At 46.2% G+C, this 26,199-nt stretch overlaps 1 protein-coding gene across 1 annotated transcript in view; it reads right to left on the bottom strand.

The window, feature by feature from the left end:
* ASB2 (ankyrin repeat and SOCS box containing 2) overlaps positions 1 to 26,199 on the bottom strand; it is a 61,136-nt gene that overhangs the window by 17,502 nt on the left and 17,435 nt on the right. The window contains exons 2-4 of the mRNA XM_068252319.1: positions 23,961 to 24,208; positions 14,530 to 14,625; positions 3,120 to 3,286 (exon numbers count right to left, since the gene is read on the bottom strand). Coding sequence (XP_068108420.1) covers positions 3,120 to 3,286; positions 14,530 to 14,625; positions 23,961 to 24,193 — 496 coding nt within the window. The 5' untranslated portion in view covers positions 24,194 to 24,208. The remainder of the gene's footprint in view (positions 1 to 3,119; positions 3,287 to 14,529; positions 14,626 to 23,960; positions 24,209 to 26,199) is intronic.

Below are 26,199 nucleotides of genomic sequence, written 5' to 3'. Positions count from 1 at the left end.
CCCTTCTGTGTCACCTCTGCCCTCTGTACCTCCTCTGTGCCCCCCTGTGTCTCCAGTGTCCCCCTCTGTGTCACCTCTGCCCTCTGTACCTCCTCTGTGCCTCCCTGTGCTTTCAGTGTCCCCCTCTGTGTCACCTCTGCCCTCTGTACCTCCTCTGTGCCCCCCTGTGTCTCCAGTGTCCCCCTCTGTGTCACCTCTGCCCTCTGTACCTCCTCTGTGCCCCCTGTGCCTCCAGTGTCCCCCTCTGTGTCACCTCTGCCCTCTGTACCTCCTCTGTGCCCCCCTGTGTCTTCAGTGTCCCCCTCTGTGTCACCTCTGCCCTCTGTACCTCCTCTGTACCCCCCTGTGCCTCCAGTGTCCCCCTCTGTGTCACCTCTGCCCTCTGTACCTCCTCTGTGCCCCCCTGTGTCTCCAGTGTCCCCCTCTGTGTCACCTCTGCCCTCTGTACCTCCTCTGTACCCCCCTGTGCCTCCAGTGTCCCCCTCTGTGTCACCTCTGCCCTCTGTACCTCCTCTGTGCCCCCCTGTGTCTCCAGTGTCCCCCTCTGTGTCACCTCTGCCCTCTGTACCTCCTCTGTGCCCTCCTGTGCCTCCAGTGTCCCCTTCTGTGTCACCTCTGCCCTCTGTACCTCATCTGTGCCCCCCTGTGCCTCCAGTGTCCCCCTCTGTGTCACCTCTGCCCTCTGTACCTCCTCTGTGCCCCCCTGTGCCTCCAGTGTCCCCCTCTGTGTCACCTCTGTCCCCTGTACCTCCCCTGTGCCTCCCTGTGCCTCCAGTGTCCCCCTCTGTGTCACCTCTGTCCCCTGTACCTCCCCTGTGCCTCCTTGTGCCTCCAGTGTCCCCCTCTGTGTCACCTCTGCCCTCTGTACCTCCTCTGTGCCCCCCTGTGCCTCCAGTGTCCCCCTCTGTGTCACCTCTGTCCCCTGTACCTCCCCTATGCCTCCCTGTGCCTCCAGTGTCCCCCTCTGTGTCACCTCTGCCCTCTGTACCTACTTATACAAGTTTAAAAGCCTTTTTTTCATTTGAATTTTTAAAAATCGATTTTCTCAAAAACTACACGTCCAATTTGAAACAAATTTAGTTTGACTTGTTCCCATGGAAACAGAATCCATGCCATTCGTATCGGCAGATCGTTTGTAAGTCGGGCGTTCTTAAGTCGGGGAACACCTGTAGTATAACCTTTTTTTCCGGTTGTTTTCAATGTACTTTTAAAGTGTTTTAAAGGGAACTCGAGATGTGAGGGATATGGGGGCTGCCATATTTATTTCCTTGTAAACCATGCCAGTGGCCTGGCAGTCCTGTTGATCTTCTGGCATATGAAGCAAAATAAAACAGTAAAACCTGCTGTCTGCTGAGTCAGAGTACCTGATCTGCATATGCTTGTTCAGGGTGTATGGAGAAAAGTATTAGAGACACAGGATCAGAAGGGCTACCAGGCAATTGGTATTGTTTAAAAGGAAACAAATATGTCAGCCTCCATATCACTCTCACCTCAGGTTCCCTTCAACCCATTAGCATCTTCAATAGAGCTATCTCTAAAGGCTCATACACACATCAGACTATAGTCTTTGGAAAATGAAAGATCACAGACCAATCTTACCACCCTTCATGTAGTATGAGAGCCATACCTTCACAGTATTTTCTATGGAGCTGAACTCAACATCAGAAAAAAATCTTTGCAAGATGCTGCACACACAGATGCTGTACAGACACAAAAGATCAGTATCTGCAAAAGATCTGTTCCTGCCAAAGATCTGTTCCTGCAAATTGCAATGATAGTCTATGAGATCTGCAGATCATCATACACACATGATTTAACTGACATTCATCTGCACATCAGACAATCATCTGCAGATCTGAAAATCCATCCTGGTGGATCTGATCTGCAGATGAATGTCAGTTAAAGAAGGTGTGTATGATGATCTGCAGATCTCATAGACTATGAATGCAATTTGCAGGAACGGATCTTTGGCAGGAACAGATCTTTTGCAGATACTGATCTTTTGAATGTGTACAGCATCTTTGTGTGCAGCATCTTGCAAAGATTTCTTTCTGATGTGGAGTTCAGCTCCATAGAAAAGGCTGGTGTAGAGTATGGCTCTCATACTACATGAAGGGTGGTAAGATTGGTCTGTGATCTTTCATTTTCCAAAGACTATGGTCTAATGTGTGTATGAGCCTTAAGATGAATGCACTGCTTTTGGCCTCAGTCAGCAGAACTCATTGTGCTGTAAATTCTTTAAAAGCTTTGATCTCCCTCAGCTAGCAGAAAATATAGAAACTGAAAGCAAAAGTCCTCTGTTATTGTCTCACACTGCCCCCTAGTGACAAGTGGCCATAAATACACATTACAGCAGTACTAATTAGAGGCAGGGAAATGGGACAAATAAGAAATAAAAAAAATGTGATAAAATAATTTGGCCTGGAGCACTCGGAAGGCTCTAAATATATTTGTCTGCTAAAGGGTTAAACTACTTGTAACAGTTCGTACAATATTGTAACACTTAACAAAAATATGTAATAAATAAAAAAAACAGTATTGTATAGTTTATACATGAAGACAACTTTGTTTCAGAGAGTCAATTGTACGTAGGAGACTGTCTGTGTGTAGCTAGATAGATAGACAGACAGACAGACAGAGACAGACAGACAGACAGACAGACAGACAGATAGATAGATATTGCACTAATTAATAAATAATAATAATGATTACTGTCGTATGCATTAAACAAAATTAGAGCCTCCGACAGGTTACACATCGATCTTAACATTCTAGGTACAGTATTTTAATAATTATTTGCAGTATTTTTTATTTATTTATTTTTTTACAAATAAATACTTAATGAGTGTCCTGTTGCAGCCATGGCTCTCCCCTTGCAGAGCATGTTAGATTGAGTAAGAAAACCCAACATGGCCTTCTTAACCTGTATGAGCATGCTGTTGCTGGGTGGGTGGGTGGGTTATTTAACTCCTATGTGAGTCAATCTGCTGAGCAGTTTTGCCTGATCTCATGACCACATCTGTGGAAAATCTGCTGCCCTCTACTGGAAACTTGCCAACATTCCTGCTCTAAACATTCAGCCTCCGTTGTCTATCTACCTCCATGGAATGGGTGCAAACCTTTTAGTAAGATCTTCAGACACCGCAGGGAGCCGTAGTACGCCGCCTCGTGTAAGGGAAGCCAGCCATCCTTGTTGGGCTCGCACAGCCGCTTCCCAGACTTGATCAGATCGGAGAGTCCCGCCTCATCGCCATTCTGGATCATGTCCTCGATGGGGTTTGGCTCTCTGTGAAAGAAACAAATCAAAGACCTCTGTATAAATCACACAATGGGATTATTTACTTACTCTGACTGGAAAAGAAAATAATTCTGCTATTTTATAGCAAAAGTGTCCAAAGCTCAGAGCCGAATCACCCACAAGGTAAGCTAGGCAGTAGCCTAGGGCGTAATAGCTGTCGCTTAGCACCTGCCTAGCTTGCCTCGTGGGTGATCCAACTCCGGCTATGCCCAATGCCCAAATTATACACAGAGTGCAGCTATCAACGCAATTAACACGGCGCCCAAACGACTTGCCTTGTCCCATTTCTGCTCCCCTGTAGGGGCTGGAGTTTAGCTACGATCGTTTTCCATCTTACGTAACGATTGCAGAGCTCTCGTGTTTTGCTCAGTTGACAGCGATGATGAGTCAGACCCCCGATTGGCGGAAAGCCAACATTACGCTCTCTGGGGGCCCGGAGAGCTGACACACAGCAAATTACTCAATGCCTGACCTACTGAACGGCTCATACACACCTTTTTTAACAGACAATCATCTGCAGATCTGAAGATCCATCTTGGTGGATCTGATCTGCAGATGAATGTCTGTTAAACAAGGTGTGTATGATGATCTGCAGATCTCATAGACTATGAATGCAATTTGCAGGAACAGATCTTTGGCAGGAACAGATCTTGTGCAGATACTGATCTTTTGTGTTTGTACAGCATCTGTGTGTGCAGCATCTTGCAAAGATTTCTGTCTGATGGGGAGTTCAGCTCCATAGAATAGACTGTGTAGGTGTGGCTCTCATACTACATGGAAGGGGGTAAAATTGGTCTGTGATCTTTCATTTTCCAAAGACTATGGTCTGATGTGTGTATGCACCCTTACATCGTATCCTAAACCTTTGTGTCGGGATCCCTCCGCAGGCTGCATCACTTTTCAGGGAGAAAGTCGTGCGCTTTCACGCACAGCAAGGGCCCGGATTTACAGAAGCCCATAGACACATGCGTTCTGGTGCTCTAAACTCCACCCCCTGAACACAGGCCACACCCCCAAGTAAAAATATTCTGAACTCTTATCCCTTCTTCATGTCACTAACTGTCCTTAGAATCTTGCACTCTAATCACTGTCTCATATCATCCTGAGAGCTCGTTCTCACTTAAGTGGGCAACGCGCGATTCCCGCTCAAGGCAAACCGCTAGCGGTTTTGTAAAACCCACTACAGTATGTAACACATGGCAGTGTTCTCACTGCTACGTTTGCGGTTAGCGTTAACTGCAAATGTGTTACATGCAGCGGTTTGCCGTCGATTCGCGATTAGCATGCAAAGCACACTAATCGCGATCGCTCCAAAACCGCCGCAGTGTCCAGTGATTTTTCCGTGTTAATCGCGGGAAAATCACTCCCGCAAAACGCCGGCGGTAATCACGGGCGTTTTGCGATTTTAGATGTGAACGGGCCCTTAGTGACATGAGACAAGGATTAGGGTGTAAGTGGCTGAGGTTAGGGATATGAGGCAACGAATCAGGAATTAGACTGTAAGTTTCTGAGGTCAGTGATCTGAGGAGGAGGGGCTGCCTCTCCCACATAATGCGCCTGTAGGCACATGCTTACAGTGCCTTATGGAAAATTTGGCCCTGTAGCCTGAATATAGGTGAAACTAGAATATTGTGCAATAGTCCATTTATATCAGTAATTCAACTTAAAAGGTGAAACTAATATATGAAATAGACTTACATAGCTCCCAATTGTCCCTCTTTCGGAGGGACGGTCCCCTTTTGGGAGCCCTGTCCCTCTTTCCTCCTCATTTGTCCCTCTTTCAGGACTTTGTCTCCCTTTCTATGTAAATATATATATTTCTCTACTAAAAATGTGTTTGACTCTAAACTTTATCCCCATCCTTTAAATTGATATATTACTAATTTTAAAATGTTACTATGAAGGAAAATTAATTAGGATAGAAAGGACCAGTGTGGTTTGAATTATAAAACAACATATTTTTCTTATAAAATCTTTATGGCATGTGTGACTAGGGGCGTGGTGGAGGTGTGATCAGGGGTGTGGCAGGGGCATGGCTTAAGTGTCCCTTTTTCTCATCTCAAAAAGTTGGGAGGTATGGACTTATTGCATGCAAAGCAAGGTATTTCAAGCCTTTATTGGTTATCATTTTGATGATTTTGGCTTACAGCTTATGAGAACCCCAAAATCAAAATTTCAGCCCATTAGAATATTGTGAAAAGGTTCAATATTCTCGGCTGAAAGTGTCTGACTCTAATGAGCTAATTCACCCAAAATACCTGCAAAGGGGTTCCTATTTCCAGGATGGTGGCTGGATGGTGTAATGGTTAAGGGCTCTGCCTCTGACACAGGAGACCTGGGTTCGAATCTCGGCTCTGGCTGTTCAGTAAGCCAGCACCTATTCAGTAGGAGACCTTAGGCAAGTCTTCCTAACACTGCTACTGCCTATAGAGCGCGTCCTAGTGGCTGCAGCTCTGGCGCTTTGAGTCCGCCAGGAGAAAAGCGCGATATAAATGTTCTGTGTTTGTTTGTTTGTTATTTCATATATTAGCTCCGCCTTTTAAGTTGATTGACTGAAATAAATGGACTTTTGCACAATATTCTAATTTTTCTAGTTTCACCTGTTTACGGAGAGCGCAATTTCATTACCACAGTAAACTGCCCTTCATGTCGTAGGCATGGAACATACTTGTAGGGGTGTTTTCCCTGCGACTCCCGGGTTCCCGCGTAGTGTATTCCAATTTCCAGGAATTTACATTGTATTTGCAACACGCATCATGCAGAAAAAAAAGCTGAACGCTGTGCGATTTAAAAGCGTGTGAAAAAACACAAACGAACGCTAATGACGTGCGTTTCCCGAGCAGGGCCATTGCCTTCAACTGCCAGTGCAGCCGTGCACTTTTTGCCATCCGCAGCTAAATGTTTCTAGCAGGTGTTTTCCCTGCTTTGCTGACAAAACACATAGTAATAGTAGAAGTAGTATGCACTCCAGTAAGGATGACGTTTTGATGTGCCTGGAGTAAAGGACTATAGCCCAAAGTCCTATGTCTCAATGTAAAAAGGTAGAATCCGGCACCATCTAGTACTTGCTCTTTTACTTTACGGTGACAGTGTGGGGGTCAGCCAATGGTGGCTGGTTTCCTGCATGTGTCACATTACACCTACGGATTTTTGTCCACCTTACGGAGCGCAGTCCCCTGTCAGGTCCGCCCCTGTTTAGGGGCGTGTCCTGACATGATGTCATCTGGGACAAGCGCCCGTACTGGTCGGCGTTACGGACGGCTGAGCGGGCCCCGCCTCCCTGGCTGCACACAGCGCGCTGTCACTGTTGCTCTGTGATTGGAGCAAACAGTTTGTGCATAGTAAGTAGAAGTTCCCCATAAGGTCCGCATGGCGGACGGAAGGGGATTGGTCGCTATAATGCGACAGCACAGCTGATTGGCTAATTTTTGAAACCATGTACTATATAAAGTGTAATGAATAGCATGTATTTGTAGATACTGGTGGCACTTGATAAAGGAGGTTAGTCCTCCGAAACGTTGTATTTATGCCAGTATTCTTTAAATAAAGTAAAAGAGCAAGTACTAGATGATGCAATCTTATTGGCAGCACATTTCCCCACAAAGTGCTCTTTCCCCCATGCTGCGTGCGGCTGCCTAAATATACCTCCCTCGTTCTCCCCTGCAGTGCAGCTGCCACCGCAAACACACCTCAGATTGGTGGTGAGCAGGAGATAGGAGTCAGCCACACCAGCTGCACACCAGTGAATTCAAATGCAGGAAGTGACATCATTGGTCAGGTCCAGCATTTAAAGTCCACAGTACGGCTGCTATGCGCAGGTCTGGCTGGTTCCCATCTCCTGCTCACCGCTGATCTGATTTGTGTTAGCGGTGATGAAGAGCCGTTTTGGGAGCCGAACGAGCCGGCTCTTTGGGAACCGAGCGGCCGAGCCGATGCTTAAAGAGCCGGAATTCCCATCACGAGACTGAGTCTCTTTAGAAAGCATCGGCTCTTCTGCCTTGGTCGCTCGGCTCCCTTTAAAGAGCCGGCTCGTTCGGCTCCCAAATGGCTCTTCACTACGCGGACATTTCTAAAACCCGCCAGGACACCCCAGACAGGTTGGAAAAAGTGGACCTGTCCGGGCAAAAGAGGATGCCTGGTCACCCTACATTATAGTCTAATTTAGGGGGGAGCCAATTGACTTATGTATATGTTTTTAGGACGTGGGATGAAACCAGAGTTCTAGGAGGAAACCCTCGCAAGCATGGGGAGAACATACAGACAATCATATACATAGTGGCAGTTTGCTTTGTGGTGCACTGCACAGTGGCAAATCGAGGGTATGGTAGGTATAGCACTGGGGCATGTACCACTGGGACAAAGCTGTCACCTCTCTAATAAGTGGGGTCCAAAGAAAGAAGGCAACACCATCACATTCAGCATTTAAAAAAAATAAGAATCTACAATAGAGTAACAGCACAACACTGAACATGCACATTCAGGAAATGCACAGTGCCATCTTGTGGCCATTTACCATACACACAGTCTAAGCACGGAAGTGATTGCATTTCCCAACACCCCCTACATCTTTAAAAACATAACAGTAGGGTCTTCTGACTTTCTCTAAGTAACCGACTGTACACTATGGAAATAACTACAACTTGAGAGCTTCTTTGTGGGCAAAAAATGGGAATGTGTTGCACAAACACATTATAATAATAGCATAGTTATCTTTAACGCCCTCCCCCCCCCCCCCTTCCCGATGGAGTAATAAACATCCCCAGTCCTCCCTCCATATTATCTCTGCCTAAACCTGGAAATAGCCAATCACTGCTAAAAGTTATCATGGGAAAAGTTCATTATTAGCCAGGCACTTTAATGAATGTGGCAGAATGTATACATATACTGTATATCACACAGGAAGCAGCTCTCTCTGATCAGACATATGGATTCCAAGAAACACAACCTCTGACCTCCACTTTCCACTGCCAGAGAGCCAAAATTGAAACTGGGAATTAACGGTGCCATTTAAAGGGAACTGTCACTATATAAAATGTATATACTGCTCCCCACCCCCCATTCTCCTGTGTCCCCCTCCTTTCTTACCTAAAGCCCCCTTTCAGCCTTTTCTGGGTCGCCTAAGTCGGGCATCACTGCGCCTGCGCTGAGCCGGCTGCTCGCGATCTACATCGCGCGACCACTGCTGGGAGCGATCTGCGCATTACTTCAATTATGACGTCATGTGCTCACGTAGAGCGCTCCCAGCTGTGGTCTGTAAGACACGAGCAGCCGGGCCAGCGCAGGCGCAGTGATGCCCAACTCGGAAGAGGTTGGCGGGGGGGCTTTAGAGAAGAAAGGAGGGGGACACAGAAGAACGGGAGGAGTGGTGGCCATCAGGACAGCTCCCCATACATGCTCAGATATCCTTTAAAGAACAACTGCATAAAATCGCACACCTGTGTCCAGCGGTTGCTGGTACAGGATCTCACAGCAATTGCAATCCACAAGATCAAAGGAGGGGTCCCCACACTGACTGTTTCAGGAATAGTGTACTGTTGATTGCCCCATCACACACGTACAAGCATCTGACCGTATTATGACGATCGTTTTGGGGCCAGTCCAGTCACCTTTGTCAAGGCTGGGACAGACATACTATCCTAGCCTTGGTTGGGTAGGTAGAAAAAAAAAATCTGACAGATCCGTAAGGTTTTGCACTAGTCCATCTCCTCAAGGGGGATTCTCAGGATTTATTTTATTCTTAAAAAAAATCCACCCTGAAAAGGATCTGTGCAAAGATGCCATCCAGCCCTCCTACTCACTATTTTGACACTAGGAATGAACAACTGCTGTTCAGTAAGTGCTTTGAAGACAAAAGAAAAAAAAACGAGAATCCCCCATGATAAGATGGACTACTCCAAAACCTGTCAAATCTGTCAGTCTACTGATACTACCTACTAATACCTGTACCTATTAAAACCTACTGTAAGTGACAGCAACCTAGGAAGAAAAAGTAATGTATTATTTATTTACGCTGGGACAAATGTACATCTTATATGTATGTATTGTACATTTGACTAATTTTCCCGATAGTGATCCAATAAAGTGAACCTGAAGTGACACGATGAGATAAACATATTACACACATGATATTAGCCCTACTAAGAAAGTATCTGAAGTCCCTTTCTGTTTTCCGGTACAGGAAGAGTTTTTATCTATGCAAAAGAGCTTCTCTGAGCTAGTCCACCAACTTGGTCCAAGTCAGTCCAGATTTCTAAATATCTTAAACAGCCAAGAAACAGTGAGAGACAGCTTGAGATAAGGTTTTACTGCCGGAAAGTTCAAAAGGGTCATTAGTTCTGCTTCTTTTTACAGCTTAAAAGACAGAGTGGGGATTCTAAACTGCAACTACAGAATGACCGTCGTCTGATGCAATGTTATAAATAAAGTTATACAACTGAAAATAATAATATGAGACTCTTTTCTTTGCTTCTAATGTTCTATTTATTATCCGTACTAAACATATAATTCATTATCTCATAAGTTTATTTTCGCTTTAGGTTCACTTTAAGTAAATGGTTGTTTTAGCTGTGCTCTGTTAGCGATGTCTAAATATTTGAAAGCTGATTTTCTTTTTTTAATAAACTATCATTTTTACATGTTTTTCCTTACATGCATATTATCTCAGTGAGCACATGACAGAACCTCTCTCTCTCTCTTCCTCCTTTCTAACTGAATCCCAGAAAATGAGTCATTGTTGATATTTGGAAACTGGACCCCCTCTATATACTCAGCTCAGCTTCTATACTTAGAATGCAGAGTCAGTTCACTGAAGGGTCATTTTGGCCCCTGGATTCACTGCAGCTAAAAGTAACAGAGACAACAGGACCAGCAGAGCTCCCAGCTGTCAGCCTGCATCTCCTTCCTCTTCCGCTATTCCTGGTTTTTCACCGATGTTCCCCATTCTGTTTCTCTGTTTGAACTTGTCTTCACCACATGTAAATATATAGATATAGGAAGAGTTTCTGATGCTAAAACCAGGGAAATTACTGTAAAAGTGGGGATCCTGAATAATTTGCTGCATTCCACGATATGTCACTACAGGACCTCTTTAAAGTTACCATATTTTTTGTCATATAAGACTCACTTTTCCTCCCCCAAATATGGTGAGAAAACGTCCCTGCATCTAATATGCCAAATACAGAGAGTACCCGACTTACAAACGTCCGCCAATATGAACCGGCGACCTGCCGCAATGTTGGGGATTCCCTGTATTGTCTCCTGAGTCCTCCTCCGCTCCCTGTATATAGCTATGAGCAACGACAGCGCGGCTCACCTCCATTGGCTTCAGCGGCAATCAAACCTCTCCTCTCTCTCACTGCGCCTCTAGTGCTGGCTTCTGCTGATGATGCGATCAGCAGAAGCCAGCACTAGGGGAACAGTGAGAGAGAGGAGAGGTCTCTGATTGTTGCTGGAGCTAATGGATAAGGTGAGGCGTGCCCCCCTCCCCCCTTGGGAAGCCTTCTTTTACTTTTAAAGAGGACCTGACGTCTGAACTTCCTTTCTGCACTAAATGATAAGCAACAGCATAATAACCTTTAAAGAAAAACATGTCTTTGTTACAGCTGATACAAATCCTGCAAAAAATCTGCAGTGTGTCTACTTCCTGCTTTCATGGAAGCAGACATAAGGTAAACATCCTGTATTTACAAATTAGCTGCTCTGCTGAAGCAGCCAACTGACACAGCCGAGGGATCAAATTACAGTTGTGATTAGTCTAGGGGAATTAGACAGGCTAAACTCTCTAAATACATACAGGGTGCATTTCTCTGGGTTTTTCTTCTGTCCTGTGCAAGAGTTCAGGTCCACTTTAAAGCTGTTTTGTTCCATAGGCAATCATGCCATCTGCAACCTATCCATTCAGCTGTCGATGCCTCTTCCACATTCAGCCCCTACATGTAGCATCCCCCTAGCCCATGACCTTAGCAGCAATCTTATCCAATGAAGGTCAGCAATGGCTAACTGTCCTTGCCAGGGCGGGACTACAAGGCAACCCAAACACATTTTTATGCTTATTGTAGGAGATACTAAATAAAACTTAACTTTGATTTGAACTAATGAAAATATTAAAAACGGTGCTATTTGTAGTGCTTATAAATGACAAAGACTTAGTGGGGGGGGTGGAAGATTAACGTTTTAAGAGCCCCTGTAATGACTGATAGGTCTATGAAATATCTCAGGGCTAATACCTCCATTCACCCCTCTCTATGAATGACTTTCTACAAAACACGTAACTATCCAACACCTGATCCAACATGTTTCGTCCCCAGGGGGGGGGGGGGGGGGGGTTCGTCAGGGGACATACAAAGTGCAACAGTGCTAATCGTGCATAAACAATAGGTAAAAACATTCATAATGTAATGTAACAGCTAATTGCTGGTCTTTTTTATATGTGGTGTTTCTCATCCATCCTTGATCAGGGTAGATTAGCAAGCTAGGTTGATATTCTACTCAATGGGACAGATTTATCAAAAGCAATGCAAAGAAGTTGGAGTAAGGGCCGTTTCACACTAGATTCACCGCTGGACCTACAGACAAGGGAGGTGGAACCCATGCTGTCCTATGGGAAAGCACAGAACTGTCCACATAATCCTACCCGCGAGAGTGGTCAGCATACCCATTCTACGCTGTCAGGGCGCCACTCCGGCACAAGTGATGAGCATGAATTTCGTATAATCTGAATTACAAAATTTCAGGAAAAATAAGCCGACCCGTGTATCAGCCGAGATACCCACTTTTCCTTCAGAAACCAGGAAAAAGTGATTGACTCGTGTATAAGCCCTCTCCACAGTATAGCCCCCTCCACAGTATCCAGATGTGCCCTCAGTGACCCCCAGTACAATTCAGCACCCCTTCCCATAGCCAGATGTGCCACAAGGAGGATACAGCTGTGTCTCAAGACACCACTAGATGGTGTCATAGATATGAGACACAGCGATTGCTACACAGGAAGAATCCCTGATCATTGCACCCCTGACACGTTGCTTGCACACTGCACAAGCCGGGGGACACAGGTAGTCTTGAATAGCGCACTCTGCACACCATGTTGCAGAGGATGGAGGGCACAGACACAGCAGGGAGCCAGCTGGTAAGAGCAGGATCACTAGTGCAAGATCCTTACGCTCCAATGCCAGTAACAAAACCTACTCCACCATCCGTTCTGTTCCACTGACTCGCATATAAGCCGAGGGGGGTAACTTTTCAGCACATTTTTTTTGCAAATGAAAAATGTTTTTTAAACTCAGAATGACAATTTAAAAAACATTATCTTTCATTTTTAAAGCTCCTTACTCACCACCCGACTCATCCAGATTCTTCCTGGCGGCGGGTATGCACGATGTCACGCGACGCTACACATCGGGAGCGAACAAGACTTGAAACAATTGCGGCGTTTTGCGCCGGAGACGTTATGGATATTAGCGAACCAATGCGACGGTCATTATTGCGCTGTGACTCTAAGCGACGGTCACGTGGTTGCGCACCTGTACCCACGTCGCAATATCGTGGAAACGACCGCTCAGCACTCAAATAATCTGTCAGGAAAATTGTGACGTGGGTACATACTGGTGGCTTAAAAACCATTTTCTCAAAAACTACAAGGTCTTTTGGAAAAAAAAATTTTGACGTACGGTGGCCACTGACGATACAATCTTTTTCATCCAATCTTACCATTTCTATGTAATATAAGGTAACTGCCTAAATTATCCATTCACTCAGTTTACACTCATACTACTAGATTTGGTAAAATTGGAGGAAAAAGATTGTATCGTTAGTGGCCACCTGAACTCCGACTATTCTCATCTACACACATAGCAATTTGGTGACAATAGCATGTATGGGGACTCTGCTATTAACTGCTAAAGTCGGCAATAATTTTACACAAAATTACAAACGCATTACACACAATCAATTGACCAAATCCTAATTATAGCCATAATTGTGAACATATATGCAAAATTTCATGTAACCGTAATGAGCGGATTACAATTATCACTATCTGGCACAGTGAGAGCGGCACCTGAAATTGGTGCAAAATGTGAAACAGATGCCCAAATCAAGAATTCTGATTGGCCGCAGTGAGCACTCTTCCACTTTTGCACTAATTTTGCTCCAATTTTCTTTGTACTGTATTTTGTTTGTTTGTTCGTTTAAATACAGGGCCTGAGCACACTACACTACTCTCTACAATGCAAGTGGCTGTGCGTTCTAGGCTATGTCCGCATCAGTGTGTTGCAGCGCAGCATAACAGCCGCAAAGTAGCGATTGCCGCACTACAATGCACCACCTACGTGATGTGTGGTAGGGGTGTTGTGGTATAACAGCCTTGTAATAGCATTGTAATCCACTGCAGCGCTACCGTATAAAAAAATCAAGTGTTAACAGTGAAGCATGCTTTTGAATGCCTGTATGCTTCACCGTATGCAACGCAACATGAGGATAATGTGGGGATCTGATTTCCCGTTTAGTTGCGATCCTGCTGTTACAGAGAGTGCAACGCAAACGTCACTGTGAACATAGCCTTATGCTGAACACTCTCCTGAAGACGCAGGAAGATGGATCACAGCGATGTCACCTTACGGTGACGTCCCCTGTCCATCTTCCTGTGGGTAGGTATATGCAACGTCACGCCACAGCACACGACAAGCACGATCAAGCGTTCAAACGATCGCTGCACATTGTGCGAGAGTCATTGGGGGATCTTAAAGATCCGATTCGCCGTGATTATCGTTATAGCAAAGCATTGTTCACCTAATCACACACTTGTACCCACATCGCGAGATCGTGGAAACAAGCATTCGGCACTCTAAAAAAAAAAAATCGCCAGTCTTCAGAAGAATCGCGCACAAAATTGCAACGTGAGTAGGAGCCTATACAAAATGGCTTGGCACCTGCTTTGCTTTCTGTTGCAGACCTGACCCCATTTAACCATGCTGAACAAATGTGACAGCTCCTCTGAGTTACACTCGAAAATGCGCACAGAAGCTCATCGTGAGAATACACTGCTGCACAACGCATTAGTCCTCAGCGTACGCTCGCTGATTCGCATTGCTGAAATCCGATCGTGCCCCGACACCACTGAATAAATTCCCTCAAAAAACAAAACACGTCTAAAAACAGCTACCTATGGCAATTCGAACAAGCCCCAGCGGAACCGGCAAGCACAGACCAATCACAAAGCAGCGGACATCACTTACGTGGGTCGTCTGATCAGGAAGTAGCTCCCATCGTAGCGCTTGCGCACCACACCTTGGCTGCCGTCGAGTCCGGGGTTGTGTGTGGCGGAGGCTGGCCTGGATTTCCGTCGACACGTGTGGAAGAGAGAGAGATATTCAGAGTATGAGAAGCAGATCATATCGGTACCTTTGTGAGAGGATGTTGGATGCAGGACAGAGCCCCACACACAACACACCCACCACAACACACACAACACACAGAGCCAGGCACAGCGGGAGTCAATGAGTGAGTGAGGGGCTGACAGATAATGCTCTGCAGTGCTGAATAGAAGCAGATGGTGCTAGCTTAGAAATCAGCTGCTTGGAGCACTTGATTATTTTTGGCCCTGGGAGGAAACGTCGGGGGGGATTTGAATGACCATATAAGACAACAATGAAGTATAACAAAAACCGCCCTCACACTCCCAGGGACGAAAGGGCCAGGGAGCCCTGGTCACCTCCAGGTACAGCCACAGTTGCCGGGTGATTCTAACACTGTCCCCGCATCTGAGGGAAAGGAGGGGTGTTTACTTTCTACAAACCAACGCCAACAAACGGCACACGGCGTGTAAAGGTGAACTGTAGTGATAAGCAAATACGGCCATTTTCACTTCCCCAAGTGTTTCCACAAAAATGTTCATATTTATCACACACTCACGTCAACATTGTCATGAGGTAGTTGAGTCATATTACAGCAAACGTTCCGATGTGAAGAAAAAAAAAATGATCGCACAGCACCCGACAATTTGCACCGCACGTTATAGCTGCAGTGCAACCAAAGAAAAAAAAAACACCCTCAGTATAGGTAGGTAGCCAGGTATAGGTGCTCCCAGTATAGGCAAGCAAGGTATAGGTGCCCTCATTATCGGTAGCCAGGCATAGTTGCTCCCAGTATAGGTAAGCAAGGTATAGGTGCCCCCAGTATAGGTAGCCAGGCTTAGATGCCCCAGTATAGGTAAGCAAGGTATAGGTGCAATCAGTATAGGTAGCCAGGTATAGGTGCTCCCAGTATAGGTAGCCAGGCATAGTTGCCCCCAGTATAGGTAAGCAAGGTATAGGTGCCCCCAGTATAGGCAGCCAGGCTTAGATGCCACCAGTATAGGTAAGCAAGGTATAGGTGCCCCCAGTATAGGCAGCCAGGCTTAGATGCCCCCAGTATAGGCAAGCAAGGTATAGGTGCCCCCAGTATAGGCAAGCAAGGTATAGGTGCCCCCAGTATAGGTAGCCAGGCTTAGATGCCCCCAGTATAGGTAGCCAGGTTCAGAGGCCCCCAGTATATGTAGCCAGGCATAGTTGCCCCAAGTATAGGTAACCAGGCATAGTTGCCCCCAGTATAGGTAGCCAGGCATAGTTGCCCCTAGTATAGGTAAGCAAGGTATAGGTGCCCCCAGTATAGGTAGCCAAGCAGTGGTGCCCCCAGTATATGTAGCCAGGCATAGGTGCCCCCAGTATAGGTAGCCATGCTTAGATGCCCCCAATATAGGTAAGTATGGTATAGGTGCCCCCAGTATAGGTAGCCAGGCTTAGATGCCCCCAGTATATGTAGCCAGGAATAGTTGCCCTAAGTATAGGTAGCCAAGCAGTGGTACCCCCAGTATATGTAGCCAGGCATAGGTGCCCCCAGTATAGGTAGCCAGGCATAGGTACCCCCAGTATATGTAGCCAGGCATAGGTACCCCCAGTATATGTAGCCAGGCATAGGTGCCCCCAGTATAGGTAGTCAGGCATAGGTGCCCCCAGTATATGTAGCCAGGCATAGGTGCTCCCAGTATAGGTAGCCAGGCTTAGATGCCCCCAATATAGGTAAGTACGGTATAGGTGCCCCCAGTATAGGTAGCCAGGCTTAGATGCCCCCAGTATATGTAGCCAGGAATAGTTGCCCTAAGTATAGGTAGCCAAGCAGTGGTACCCCCAGTATATGTAGCCAGGCATAGGTGCCCCCAGTATAGGTAGCCAGGCATAGGTACCCCCAGTATATGTAGCCAGGCATAGGTGCCCCCAGTATAGGTAGCCAGGCTTAGATGCCCCCAGTATAGGTAGCCAGTAATAGGTGCCCCCAGTATAGGTAGTCAGGCATAGGTGCCCCCAGTATATGTAGCCAGGCATAGGTGCCCCCAGTATAGGTAGCCAGGCATAGGTGCCCCCAGTATATGTAGCCAGGCATAGGTGCCCCCAGTATATGTAGCCAGTAATAGGTGCCCCCAGTATAGGTAGCCAGGCTTAGATGCCCCCAGTATATGTAGCCAGTAATAGGTGCCCCCAGTATAGGTAGCCAGGCATAGGTGCCCCCAGTATATGTAGCCAGTAATAGGTGTCCCCAGTATAGGTAGCCAGGCTTAGATGCCCCCAGTATATGTAGCCAGTAATAGGTGCCCCCAGTATAGGTAGCCAGGCATAGGTGCCCCCAGTTTATGTAGCCAGGTATAGGTGCCCCCAGTATATGTAGCCAGGTATAGGTGCCCCCAGTATATGTAGCCAGGCATAAGTGCCCCCAGTATAGGTAGCCAGGCATAGGTGCCCCCAGTATAGGTAGCCAGGCATAGGTACCCCCAGTATATGTAGTCAGTAATAGGTGCCCCCAGTATATGTAGCCAGGCATAGGTGCCCCCAGTATAGGTAGCCAGGCATAGGTACCCCCAGTATATGTAGTCAGTAATAGGTGCCCCCAGTATATGTAGCCAGGCATAGGTGCCCCCAGTATATGTAGCCAGGCATAGGTGCCCCCAGTATATGTAGCCAGGCATAGGTGCCCCCAGTATATGTAGCCAGGCATAGGTGCCCCCAGTATAGGTAGCCAGGCATTGATTCCCCCAGTATAGGTAGCCAGGTATAGGTGCCCCCAGTACAAAATAAAACCCTACCCGGCTACTCCTGGAACACCCAAGTGGAGACCGGTCATCGTTCTCCATGCTTCATGTGGTTGGCGGCCCCTTGTTGCGCCCCACTTTTGTGAGTATTTTTCTTTTTCATTCATTTCTTCACGTTTCTGTGACATATTGCGCTATGGGCTCCCCTTGTCTCTGTATTTTTTCTAGCGGTGTATACTCACCTCACCCTCTCCTACATTTTGAATATGGCCATTATTTTCAAGAATGAAAATTCATGTTTTCGTGTTCGAAAAAAAACAAGACAAATAACATTTCTATCGCGCTTTTCTCCTGGCGGACTCAAAGCGCCAGAGATGCAGCCACTAGGGGGCGCTCTATAGGCAGTAGCAGTGTTAGGGAGTCTTGCCCAAGGTCTCCTACTGAATAGGTGCTGGCTTACTGAATAGGAAGAGCCAAGATTTGAACCCTGGTCTCCTGTGTCAGAGGCAGAGCCCATTACACCATCCAGTTACACTCGTTTTCAGTGAACGTATCACAAAAATACATCGTACTTGCATTGTATTTTTAGGATTGAAAATAGCATTTTAGATGTGAAAATGACTTTTGCGAAATATTCAAGCTCAACTCTAGTCATCAGAGGACTTCATTTTTGGGGGTGGCACATAAAGTGGCTGAACCTAGACCTGACCAACTGCAGCGACCCCAGTCTATTTACTTTGTTAAATCCATTATTTACCTTTTTTTTTCCTGGGGATACGCAATGCGCACTCTGTACAGTCCAGCACAACAATTAAATGCATAATAATAATCAAAATATACCGTGCAGGAAATACACTCTAAGTGGAAGGGGGTGGACTGACGACTGTTTGCGCACCATCTTTTCAATTTTTTAGTGCTTTGTTAAATGGGTCCATAAAGTCCTTTAATGGGGGAGGGGCAGAGAGGCGCAGCTGTCGGCACTGGGAACTGCTATACATCACAACGCATATGTAATATTCTCCCTGCCACTAATGGAGATGGGGGTTGACATCTGAAAGGACAATGAGATTTGTATTCCGCCTGTCAGCTTGCAAAGCCGGAGAGCTGATGGCCACAGTTGCCAGAATACATGGCTTATCAGTATAAAGATTAACTGAAGATATTTTGGGTGTGATTTGCATATTCATATTTGCCAATCTCACTCTCCTCCTCTCATTTCTGGGACTGTTTATCCTATATAGTGTTGAGCTCGAATTTCGCATAATCCTAATTGCACATCAAAATTGGCAGTTACGATGTAAAATCATAATGCAAAATTTGATTCTTCTGGAGCAAGTCTAAAATGCGTTTTCAAAAAGACTTTGTAATTTTTGAGAAGATAAAATCTGTCCCAACCAACGTCTCCACCCACTATCCTGCTGTGGCTACGTTACGGCCGGACATGCGCTCAAACATACGTCTTCTAGCGTAAATGTCAATGGGCTCCAACGTCCGCCATGTCAGCCAGGTTTAAAAACGCCGGGGAAATTTGGGCGCTAGTAGAAATAGCCACGCTAGTGAAATAGCCACTAGTAGAATATTGGTAAAATCACCAATATTTTACTATTTGGCAGTGGTTGTTCCGCTAGTAAAATAGGAGTACATTTTACCAATATCTTACAATGGCCGAGGCTACTTTCCCACTACAAACAGGAATTATAGAGCAATGGAAGTCTCTGGTTACGCACAGCAAGTATAAATGAGCGATGGCGGTAGCAGGGCGCCGTGCATGCGCAGAGCGACGGTTCATCCAGTGATGTACTTCCTGTCCAGCAGGGGGTACTGTATGTCACTGAGCGGTGACAATTGCAATTGTCCTGCCCTGGGCTCACCTGCACCGTATATCGGGCTCTATTCGCAATAATCTACCACATGCGGTAAACTAAAGTCGGTATATTTCTGACCATGTTGACATTCATAAAGTTTCCTCATGATTTTTACGCATGCAGGAAAAGTGCGGTAATAATGCGCAAAGATGTTTGTAAACTGTTACTTATTTTACGCAAATAACAAAATTCACAATGAAAAAGGGGCGCATTATTTATGCCTTAACCTTTTGGGGACCGCCTCTATTACATCCTATACCGCACTTGTGGCTGTTCTCTATTACATTCTATACCGCACTTGTGGCTGTTCTCTATTACATCCTATACCGCACTTGTGGCTGTTCTCTATTACATCCTATACCGCACTTGTGGCTGTTCTCTATTACATCCTATACCGCACTTGTGGCTGTTCTCTATTACATCCTATACCGCACTTGTGGCTGTTCTCTATTACATCCTATACCGCACTTGTGGCTGTTCTCTTTTACATCCTATACCGCACTTGTGGCTGTTCTCTATTACATCCTATACCGCACTTGTGGCTGTTCTCTATTACATCCTATACCGCACTTGTGGCTGTTCTCTATTACATCCTATACCGCACTTGTGGCTGTTCTGGCCTGATGCAGCGTAGGATCTACGCCACCTGCAGTTTCCCCTCCCGACACGATCGTGCGCACCCGAGAAGGGAGATTAAGCTGTCATATGACAGCTGATCAGCAGCCATCGCGTATGGCTGCTGATCATGTGATCACTACGACCACGGGCGGATCATAGTGACCACTGCAACAGCTGCGGCGGTATGGGGGGAAAGAAGAGGATCCACTCACCTTCCTGCCATTACCCCGACGATTGGCGCCCCCTCCGCTCTGGCCGGGATCTCCGCTCGCTCTGATGATAGTGGCGGGTCCTGGCTTGATGATGTAATTAATCTGCGACCTGGAACTGAGTGGCAGTAGGAGCGAGGATGCTGGCCGGAGCAGAGGGGCCCACTGCAGCTCATCGCTGGAGCCTGGGAGGTGAATAAAGGCTTCTAGCGAAAGGGGTGACATCTGGCTAAAGGGGGGACATCTGGCCCAGCATGCCACACTGGGGTTCCAGCTGCCTGACCCCCCCCCACCGCAAGCAAATTCGCCTGGTCCGTAAGAGGAGTTAGACGGCCGGTCCCCAACAGGTTAAATATCGATTTATTTATCACCTACTAGTAGGAATGGGCTTTCAAGTTCGGACGGACTTGAATTCGGTATTCAAATGAAGTCTAATGACTTCAGGTGTGACCGCGGGATGGGGGGGGTTAACTTGCCCAGAAGTCTTCGGGACGTCGGCGTTTCATTACGCGTCATAGGCCACGCCTGAATGAAGTGTAATGACTTCAAGTCACACCTGAAGTTATTAGACTTCATTTGAATTCAAGTCCGTCTGGCCCCGAAAGCCTATGCCTGCCTGCTAGTACCTGGTGGCATTTTTCGCTTCCCATTACATTAAATGGAGTCCAAAGGCTTTAGCGCTCTGTTTGCTGGACTTTAAAACGTTTATTTTGACGATTTATTTTCTGCATTTGTTTCTGCATTTTTACCGACTGTTTTCCACGGTTTCTGACATGTTTCCGCATTTTTTATCTGCCATCTACTTGCATGCGGACATTTTTTAGTGAATGCGGGAAAAATTTATACCGTAAATTACTGATGGTAGTAATTTTGCAGGTAAGAAAAAAAACGTTGGAAGCAGGGAGAGTTGTGTGCCGTGCTTTGCAGCTCCTCTGGACGCACGCTGGTCTTTGATTCATAAAGAGATATCAGCTTAAAGAGAACCCGAGGTGGGTTTGAAGAATATTATCTGCATACAGAGGCTGGATCTGCCTATACAGCCCAGCCTCTGTTGCTATCCCAAACCCCCCTAAGGTCCCCCTGCACTCTGCAATCCCTCATAAATCACAGCCACGCTGCTGACAAACAGCTTGTCAGAGCTGGCTGTGTTTATCTCTATAGTGTCAGTCTGTTGCTCTCCCCGCCTCCTGCAGAACTCCAGTCCCCGCCTGCATCCCTTCCCTCCCTGCTGATTGGAGGGAAGGGACGGGGGCAGGGACCGGAGCTATGCAGGAGGCGGGGGAGCAGCTGAGACTAACACTACAGATGTAAACACAGCCTCTCAGCAAGGCTGTGATTTATGAGGGATTGCAGAGTGCGGGGGGACCTTAGTGGGGTTTGGGATAGCAACAGAGACTGGGCTGTATAGGCAGATCCAGCCTCTGTATGCAGATAACATTCTTTAAACACACCTCGGGTTCTCTTTAAGATGTTTCCTGGAGATGTTTGTTTTGGGGATGCTGCTGCATTTTTTTGTGAACTGCATAACAAACACACATCAGCATCGCCGAACGCTTTCACGTGGGAATTTTCCAGATAAGAGCATCCATTGTTCGCCCGCCAATCTGTCTTTAATTTAAGGAACATGTTTAATGGCGCTATAAAGTTAGGTTCCTAGAAAGAGATTCCCAATAAAAGTAGCATGTGCTGCAGAATGATGGAGGTCGACATTGCTGAATGCTGATCTACTTGTAAAAAAATGGTAATTCCCAAATGATCAGCAAACAAACTGATTTCTTAGCGATAATTAGTGGCGTAGCTAAGGAGCTGTGGGCCCCGATGCAAGCTTTACAATGGGCCCCCCCAAGCACTCTATAAATAACAATTGATACAGCGCACCAAAACCTCCCAATGGCAACCACAGTGTCAGAGGTGCAAGAAGGGGGATGGGGTACAGCTTGTTAATGATTACCACTATTCAAAGTATCTATAGAAGTGATTATTACCAGCACAGGGCCAATAGAGAGCTAATACTGCAGTTGAGGGGGGGCCCTGATGCGGTCGCTACCTCTGCACCCCCTACCAGGGGCGTAACTAGTAATAACTGGGCCCCCCAGCAAAATTTTGGATGGGGCCTCCTCCCACAAAACATGGGGGCAGGGCACTGTACAGAAGCGCCTGCTGCCCACTGAATAGGGACTGTCTACAAATCTTTGTCTGCAAAACTTTGTAGGATTTCTTATCAGCGGCTGAGCAGCTGCAGTCATTAGAACAACTGAGCAGAGAGCAGAAAGTTTTTTTCTTCATTCCCTTAGTTGTCTGTCTCTTAGTACGGGGCCCCCTGTGGTTTCTGCCCCCCCCCCCTGTGGCTGCATCCCTTGCAGGGTCTATTGTTACGCCCCTGCCCCCTATTCCTACGCCCCTGGCGATAATGAAGTTGTCAGGCTTTGCCGTTTTTGCACCCTCCATTGCTCAAGTGTAGGGATAAGCAATCGAATTCAGCAAAATTGAAAGTGAGGTCGGTACTTCCCTACAAGCTGTATATTGGTGGTTGCTGGCTTAAAGGAAATCTGTAGCAACACCGCACACACATACACAACCAAGGGATACTTACCTTGGGCGGGAAAAGTTATTTTTTTTATTTTTGTTACAGATTCTACAAAATTAGATACTTACCTAAAGAGAGTAGGGATGATCAGAGATATGTCAATTCTTCTGAGTTGATGCAAATGTATGCAGATTGTTTGCAAATATATGCAGCTTGAAAATGGACCAATCAATTTAAATCTGGGTTTAGATTGATTAGTCCATTTTCAAACTGCACACATTTGCATAAAAATTTGCATACATTAGGAAGCATTTGCATCTCATTGATCATCTCTAAAAGAGAGGGAAGCCTCAGGATCCTACTGAGGCTTCCCTACCTCCCCTATTGCTGAACGCGGCCCCCCAGAAGATTAATCATATCGGTGGCGCAGCTCCTCTTCCGGAAGCGTGGCCACGCAGCAGCCGTGCAAGCCCGCCCGCGCATGCACAGCAAGCCAGAGTTGCAGGCTCCGTGGTACTGCGCATGTGCAGACGGGCTCGCGCCACTGCATGGCCACGCTTCAGGAAGAGGAGCTGTGCTGTCCCGATGTGGAGGGGGGGGGGCGGGCTCAGCGACGTGAGGCTTCAGACCCCCGAGGGAAGCCTCAATAGGCTTTCCTCTCTTCAGGAAGGGTGGGGCTACATTCAATATACAGCAATGTATAGCTACAGGAAGTGTTGCTGATGCTGAGACGAGGACAATTACTGTGAAAGTGGGTATCCTGAATAATTCACTGCATTCTACTATATGTCACTACAGGGCCTCTTTAAAGGACAACCGAGGTGAAAATAAACTAATGAAAAAAACAATTGTATCTATCTTCCTTCTCCTAAAAATGACTTTTTAAGATATTCCAGTTTTATTTTGTTTAAATCTACTTTTTAAGTTTTTTAACTGTTTTATTGTTTTTGCTCAATGACACATTCATTGAAGTATGCCAGAGCTGATATCTATGAACTATTGGCCCTTTTTATCTCAGTCCTGTTCTCAGAAGCCTTTTTCTGCTAGGAAAGCGTTTTATAGTTGGAATTTCTTATCAGTGAGGGTCACACTGTAGTCACTTCCTGTCTGAGTCAGGACTGAGTCAGCCACTTACATACCTGATATTTAACTCTTTCAGGCAAAGAAAGAAAGGAACACAGCCTAGTTATTTGTGTGCTCGGCACTGTACATATATATATATATATATGTCTATCTCATCATGTCACATGCCACCTCGGGTATCCATTAAGCAGCCTCGATTTGTTAAGTATTCACTTAATGAACAACACTAGTCAGACTCAGACAATTTCACGAATACACTGCACAAGATTGGTCTCCTGCTGTTCCTTTGCCTATAGACAGTCACCTGGTATTTGTGGGAGGCGGCCTATGGGTGGGTCTCTGAGGCCAGGAGGAAGCAGCGGGCATTTCTGCATTGGCGACTCTCTTTTGCTGGGCCGTTGTTTGGCCACCGCCCCCCTCCGACAAGCTCTGCTCGATGGCCATCTGTATCAGCTCATCCTCGCTGAGGCTGGTGTACAGGTTGTACTCCTCTGACCCCAGCACACGCTGCGCAGGCCGCGACGGCGAGATCTGCATCGCCCTCTTCAAATCCTGTAAGAGAGATAGAAAGAGATGTATTGAAATGTGGCTACAATTATAGAAATGGCACAATACAGATCTTAAGGTGATCAGATTGAAATCAACCAGCATGTCATTAGGAACTTTCATTATGGCTACAAATGTAATGCAAATTGTATGCAGATTGGAATCGGCCAATCAAATGAGCTTCCTTATGAACCTAATTTGCCCAGTCCACGCTGCATATAATTTATCTCTGCTACAAAGGCGATTACAATCTAGACTAATTCTTGTGCAGCAGTGTAGAGTGCAGGAGAAACAGATATTAATTAGGACATTATGGCTGCTGGCTCTTGGCTAGAGCACACCAGGAAAAAACAAACAAGTTTATTCACAACTTCCTTTACAGACGCTGGATATAAATAAGAGACTTTTGCTACGTTAACACACTGCCACCCAGTGATTATAGCTAGTAGTCCATAGATATGCAGTAGAGTCTCATTTATCTTGCACAGGCAGGGATTGCTTGATGCTGAATATGTGTCCTTGTCGGTTGCTTGAAGCAACTGGATATAAAACTAACACTAATCTCCCCCGTAGTCTTAAAGAGAATCTGTACTCTAAAATTCTTACAATAAAAAGCATACCATTCTATTCATTATGTTCTCCTGGGCCCCTCTGTGCTGTTTCTGCCACTCCCTGCTGCACGCCTGGCTTGTAATTGCCAGTTTTAGGCACTGTTTACAAACAAAAGACATGGTTGCTAAACAGCTTGTGATAGGCTCAGAGAAACTCAGTCTGTGACTCATACAGAGCCAGCAGGGGCGTGGAGAGGGTGTGTATAGCTTCTATCCTATCACAGCAGAGCAGCACATTCCTGCCTGAGTGCCTGAGCCCGACAAAGCCGTCAGAGGAAAGAAGATTAGATTATATAACAGATTATATAACAGAGATAATACAGCCACTGTGAAACCAGGAAAGGCTGCAGTAAGACAGACCACATTAGAACATGTATTGGAACTTATAGGATAGAAGAAATAAGGCTGAAAATTTTGTTAGAGTCTCCTTAATGCACAGTTGTGGGCAGCAGAAGTAACCTACGAATCCCCTGGGCGCTGGACTGCTTCAGTCTTGTAGGTTGCAGAGGTTTTGCTGTGTTCTCAATGTACGGCTCCGGGGAGCCCTACAAGGCACCTGGCGGATCCGTAAGTCAATTCCGCTGTGAACATCGCTGCAAATTGTATTAGGAACAGCGTCATTCTCCCCCACCAGGCATGCTGGTTGGTTGAGACTACCGGATGCCTGAGTAACCGGGACTTGACGCTACACATAATAGACCTAGAACCCGTTTTTAATTGGGCTTGGGTCTACTAGTTTCTATATATTACCATGACGTGATACCATCTTCTTCCAGAACGTTAGAAAAGTCACACTAATTCATAACTAGCAATTTCAGGGAAAACAGCACCCCCAAGTGGTTAAACTAAGTCAACAGTACAGTGTGTCTGTGTAACTTCAGGTCTAATTCGCCCGGCAGTATAATACTTATTATACTATTCTATGATTATTATCCAGTAAAGAAAAGTGTACTTGAGGTTAAGAAAATGTGTTTATATATTTACTGTGATGATTTGCTCAGCTGCCTGTGCAGGCAGGCAGCCCTTTGACCATTGTGTAGGTTTGCATGCTGCAGGACTCTGGAAAGAAGAGCTTCTGTCAGTTTTGCAGCTTGTGCTTGCAGAGGAATTTGCATACGTTGTCATGCAAATTGCCTGGCCACATTCATTGGAGGCGTGTACTATAAGTACTATGTCTTTCCCACAATGCTTCGCTGGTCATAAGGATTTCGTCCTATGTAACACTCCTGGTGGGGTGTCAGCCTTACTCTCTGTTTGAAGATCAGCTTAGAGTAATTCCTGGAAACTGTGCTAGGCAGATTTCCCTAGTGCAGTTAGGATTGTTTATCTGTTTTGTTTGTCTGTTGCGATTGTCCTATCCCAGCGGTGGTCGATAGGAAGTCGTTC

Source organism: Hyperolius riggenbachi, chromosome 9 (assembly GCF_040937935.1).
Source record: "Hyperolius riggenbachi isolate aHypRig1 chromosome 9, aHypRig1.pri, whole genome shotgun sequence".
Lineage (NCBI taxonomy): Eukaryota > Metazoa > Chordata > Amphibia > Anura > Hyperoliidae > Hyperolius > Hyperolius riggenbachi.
Note: the sequence above shows the minus strand (reverse complement) of the source record. Positions and strands in the feature narration are given on the sequence as shown.